Source organism: Mustela putorius, unplaced genomic scaffold, assembly GCF_011764305.1.
Source record: "Mustela putorius furo isolate JIRA1106 unplaced genomic scaffold, ASM1176430v1.1 tig00003896_pilon_pilon_pilon, whole genome shotgun sequence".
Classification (NCBI taxonomy): Eukaryota; Metazoa; Chordata; class Mammalia; order Carnivora; family Mustelidae; genus Mustela; species Mustela putorius.
Window position 1 is genome coordinate 15,212,898 of NW_025422045.1, and position 5,842 is coordinate 15,218,739.

Below are 5,842 nucleotides of genomic sequence, written 5' to 3' on the forward strand. Positions count from 1 at the left end.
CTACCCTGCTCCCAGAAGCTGCCTGAAGGATACAGCCTTTAGAGAGTGATGTGGTGTTGACACTGTCCATATAGTATACATGGCTGAACCCACTTAAGGCCTCTAAATTAACCTAAAGATTTGGCCAGTGGGTACAGAGATCTACTCATCTTGCAGCCACCCATGATGGTGGTTATAGAATACACTAGTCAAGATATGACTTCCCTTGCAACTAGCACTAAAACCTTAACTGAATTTGATGACAAAAATCTAGTTAGAGAATAAGATTGCAGAAGACATCTTCTTGGTACTTATATGTTAAATGATAAAAATTTAAAACTTCACTAATGTTTAATGCATAGCTGCTTTATATGTGATTTTTCTTATCTCCTTGTTCTGATTTCTTGAATATGGAAAGGTTATTCCCAAGAGATGTCCAACAGAAATTATTTTCATAATTTTTGTCCTACCCAGAATACATAATAGGAAAATTTCACCCAAGGGATTCTTCTAGTGATGAATATATGTCAGGTCGAGGGAAAGTGCTTCTACAGATACTGTCTCCACCCAACTGTGGATGTCATCTCAAGCATACACCAGAAGAGAAGAGGAAAAAGCAATTTAGTCTTAGGAATAAATTCATATTTGGTAAGCTATCTCGTGTTCCCTGTGACTCTCTTCTTTAATTTTTAAAAAATCTGTATTTATCTGTATTGCCCATGCTCACCCATGACATCTTGAGTGTGGCTTGTTTAACTCCTGACCTTAAAGAGGGTAATACAGGGGTGCCTGGGTGGCTCAGTGAGTTAAAGTCTCTGCCTTCGGCTCAGGTCATGATCTCGGGGTCCTGGGATCAGGTCCCTCATCGGGCTCTCTGCTCAGCAGGGAGGCTGCTTCCTCCTCTCTGCCTGCCTCTCTGCCTACTTGTGATCTCTGCCTGTCAAATAAATAAATCTTTAAAAAATCTTTAAAAAAAGTAAAAACAGTTATATATCCAGTGAGAAATGACATAATTCAGTTACTAGAGAAGTAAGATAAAACTACAATCTGAAAGAAAAGGAAGGCATCTTAAGCTGAAGAAGAAAGTCGGACTTTCTCCCTGTGCACCTCACCCAGTGTGTATCTCAGGCAATTCATTAAATTATTTGAGTCCAAGTTTCTCTTATAAAAACATAAATGTTGAGAATCTCAGTTTTATGATGATTATTGTTTAAAAAAATCTTAGTGGATGAACATTGAGTCTAGAAGACCATGAAAAATGTGTTGCCATATTTAATACTCCTACAAAAGTATCTCAATTTGTCTCCTTTCCCTGATTTCTCAATTTTACTAATCCCAAGGTTATCATTACTTCCTTTATGAAAATTCTCCAAGTTAAAGTTAAGAATTTCAAAGGTGCTTTAATAAAATGTGCTACTGCCTCATGTAAGGTTTCTTAAAATGTGAATAACCCCTCTCAGACAAAAGCAGAAGTGAAAAGTAAAAAAGATACAAAGCTACTGAAAGCAGGTAGCAGGTCTGAACTTCTTTTGCATCTGTATAACCTGCTAAGGGTGTGCTTGTTAATGTAGAAAAAATGTTAATTTAAATCTCCCTGATGGCTAGTGATGATGAATATTTTTTCATATGTCTTATAGCCATTTGTATGTCTTCATTGGAGAAGTGTCTGTTCATATCAGAACAGTGTGGAGATTCCTCAAGAATTTAAAAATAGAGCTTCCCTATAACCCTGCAATTGCACTATTGGGTATTTACCCCAAAGATACAGATGACGTGAAAAGAAGGGCCATCTGTACCTCAATGTTTCATAGCAGCAACGGCCACGGTTGCCAAACTGTGGAAAGAACCAAGATGCCCTTCAATGGACAAATGGATAAGGAAGATGTGGTCCATATACACTATGGAGTATTATGCCTCCATCAGAAAGGACGAATACCCAACTTTTGTAGCAACATGGACAGGACTGGAAGAGATTATGCTGAGTGAAATAAATCAAGCAGAGAGAGTCAATTATCATATGGTTTCACTTATTTGTGGAGCATAACAAAAATCATGGAGGACATGGGGAGATAGAGAGGAAAAGGGAGTTGGGGGAAATTGGAAGGGGAGGTGAACCATGAGAGACTATGGACTCTGGAAAACAATCTGAGAGATTTGAAGGGGCAGGGGGTGGGAGGTTGGGGGATCCAGGTGGTGGGTATTGGAGAGGGTATGGATTGCCTGGAGCACTGGGTGTGGTTCAAAAACAATGAATACTGTTATGCTGAAAAAATTTTAAAAATAAAAAAAATAAAGTAATAAATAAAAAAAAAGGTAAAAAAGAAAGAGACATATTAAAAAGTGAAAAAAAAGGAAAGGGAAAGAAATAGTAAAAGGAGAATAGAGATATAAAATTATCTTTTTATCATCCAATGAGAAAAGGTATGAGTGTACTTAAGGATGAATATAAAGAATATTTACCCCAAAGATACAGATGTAGTGAAAAGAAGGGCCATCTGTACCCCAATGTTTATAGCAGCAATGGCCACAGTCGCCAAACTGTGGAAAGAACCAAGATGCCCTTTAACGGACGAATGGATAAGGAAGATGTGGTCCATATACACTGTGGAGTATTATGCCTCCATCAGAAAGGATAAATACCCAACTTTTGTAGCAACATGGACAGGACTGGAAGAGATTATGCTGAGTGAAATAAGTCAAGCAGAGAGAGTCAATTATCATATGGTTTCACTTATTTGTGGAGCATAACAAATAGCATGGAGGAGATGGGGAGTTAGAGAGGAGAAGGGATTTGCGGGAAATTGGAAGGGGAGGTGAATCATGAGAGACTATGGACTCTGAAAAACAATCTGGGGGTTTTGAAGAGGTGGGGGTTGGGAGGTCAGGGTACCAGGTGGTGGGTATTATAGAGGGCATGGATTGCATGGAGCAGTGGGTGTGGTGCAAAAACAATGAATACTGTCATGCTGGAAAAAAAAAAAAAAGAATGTCATTATTATACTTACATAGTATTTCTACAAAATAAGAAATTATAAATATTTATTGGGGTGCCTGGTTGGCTCAGTGTGTTAAAGCCTCTGCCTTCAGCTCAGATCATGATCTCAGGATCCTGGGATCGAGCCCTACATTGGGCTCTCTGCATAGCAGGAAGCCTGCTTCCCCCTCTCTCTGTCTCTGCCTGCCTCTTTGCCTGCTTGTGATCTCTGTCTGTCAAATAAATAAATAAAAAAAATATTTTGAAAAAGAAATTATAAATATTTACATATTATATTTAGAGGTATATAACTGATGATCTCAAATTTTATCTTTGTCCTCACTCAGCGTTAAGAGTCAAAGATGTACTTTACTTCCATAAGTCTACAATATATTTACATCCTAGAAATGACACATAGATATTTCAAACCTGTATGGCATTATTTGAAAACCTAGGGATTTCCTAGCATCTATGAATACATAGCTGACCCTTGAAAAATGGAGTCAAAAATTTGTGTACAACTTTTGAATCATCCAAAATTTAACAATAGTCTACTGTTGACCAAAAAGCACTACTGACAACAAAAATATTTTGTATATGTATTGTATATTGAATTATCACAGTGAAGCTAGAAAAAGGAAAACATTATTTAAAAAGTCATAAGAGAAAATATATTTACAGTACTGTACCTACTGAAAAAAATCAGCATATTAAAAAACCCCTCCACAGTTCACCTGGGTTGTTCATAACACCTGTGTCGTTCAAAAGTCAACTGTAAATGAACACAAATATCTTATGTTGATAAATTTGAATATTTATTATATTTTGGTTATATATTTGCTATCATTCAGATTTCCCGTTAGACTCTGAGTCGGAGTTATCTTCCTCTTTGGTGAATCCCTTTCTCAGACAACTCTCCAAATTTTTTTCTAATACATTTAGTTCACTAAATGCATTTCATTTCATTGTGGTCTTAATAATAAATTATGTGCCTCATTTTGCATTTGAATTATCATGCCAAGATATTATAAGGCTTTCTATAACTTCTCTCCAACAGATTGTTCCAACACATATTTTATAGTAATAAAATAGTTTTATGATATTTTATAAAAGAGGTTCAACTGAGGTTTGAAGGAATCTTTATGCATAATACAATGAAACTGTAATTTCCTACCATGTCAATTGCTCTGGATTTGATACCTGCTCACTATAATTTTCTTAAATAGATGACTTAAATTTTAGTTATTTCATGTAATGGTTATTGGTAGTACCCCACTCAGATGCTTTTTACTGGAGTGGTGGACTGAAGCTAATTTCCAGATGACACCATAACTATTTTTTTTTTTTTTTTTTTAGCATTTTCTTTAGCTGTGCTGCTTTCCTCACTCACTTTTTACAAGAGCACCCTCTCAATAAATCATTTACATGAAAATCCCATCTCAGACTTTGCTTTTTGGAAAGTCAATCTTAGACATTTAGCTTCTTTTAAAAGGCATTATGGCATAAATATTTTGCCAAGATTTGTCTTCCCAGCTATATTTTTACTCTCAGATATAAATGCTCATTTTCAGTGAAAATTAACTTTCAATGAAATTAATTTCCAACTGAAGTCTAAAAATTAAGTACCCTTTCCCATGCCAGTAACTGACAATCTATCCTTTTCTCTAGGTTATTTTAGAGGACACACTGAATAAAATGGATAACGGAAATGTGTCTACAGTGTCAGAATTTGTGCTTCTGGGACTTTGCCACTCATGGAATATGCAGATCTTATTCTTAATAATATTTTTTATACTTTACCTGATTATTATATCTGGAAATATTGTCATTATGATCCTAATCATCACTGACCCCCATCTTCATTGCCCCATGTACTTCTTGTTGGCCAACCTGTCCTTTGTTGATATGTGGCTTTCTTCAGTCACCACTCCAAAGATGATCACAGACTTTCTTAGGGAGAACAAGACTATTTCCTTTGGAGGGTGTATGTGCCAGATCCTCTATGTACATTTTGTTGGAGGGGGTGAGATGGTGCTATTAGTAGTAATGGCCTATGACCGCTTTGTAGCCATCTGCAAGCCACTGCACTATTCAACCATTATGAGCCTGCAAAAATGCACTGGGCTGGTGGTGACTTCCTGGACCATTGGCTTTGTGCATGCTATGAGTCAAATGGCTGTGATTGTGCAATTGCCCTTCTGTGGCCCCAGGGAAATTGACAGCTTCTTCTGTGACATACCCCTGGTAATCAAGCTTGCCTGCATAGATTCCTACAATTTGGGAATATTAATGAACACTGACAGTGGGGTTCTGGCCATGACCTGCTTTATTCTGTTGTTGATATCCTATACCTATATTCTTCTTACTATCCGCCAAAGCTCTAAAGCTGGTGCATCTAAGGCACTATCTACCTGTACTGCTCACATTACGGTGGTGGTGCTTTTCTTTGGGCCTTGCATCTTCATCTACGTCTGGCCACTCAGCATCACCTGGGTGGACAAATTTCTTGCTGTCTTTTACTCTGTTATTACACCTCTCCTAAACCCAGCTATTTATACCCTGAGAAATAAAGAGATAAAAGATGCCATGAAAAGATTCAGACACTACTACATGGATTCCAAGGGAAATATTTAATGCCCAGAAAACTTACTGTAAGCACTTCAAATTGAAAATACATTGACCTTTTAAAATAGGTTGAAAATCTAGGAATTCAGTTTATTTCTATATGTTATGGCTGTCTCCAAGAGCAGGAATAGGGTTAGTAGAATTTTAAAAATCAAATTTATTTACTCAACCAGTAGACCACCACCAAAATATATTCCTAAAACCCCACATTAGTGATTCTTCTTTCTGAGGGAATTATCTAATCAGCCTTCCTGTGCCTTTAAC

General features: G+C 36.9%; 1 protein-coding gene across 1 annotated transcript; it reads left to right on the top strand.

Annotated features, from left to right (window-relative positions):
- Positions 1-4,645: 4,645 nt before the first annotated feature.
- Positions 4,646-5,587, top strand: LOC101690573 (olfactory receptor 4K14-like). Its single transcript, XM_004781930.3, has one exon. It carries the CDS (start codon positions 4,649-4,651, stop codon positions 5,585-5,587), a length of 939 nt encoding a protein of 312 aa, XP_004781987.1. The 5' UTR covers positions 4,646-4,648.
- Positions 5,588-5,842: the final 255 nt, after the last annotated feature.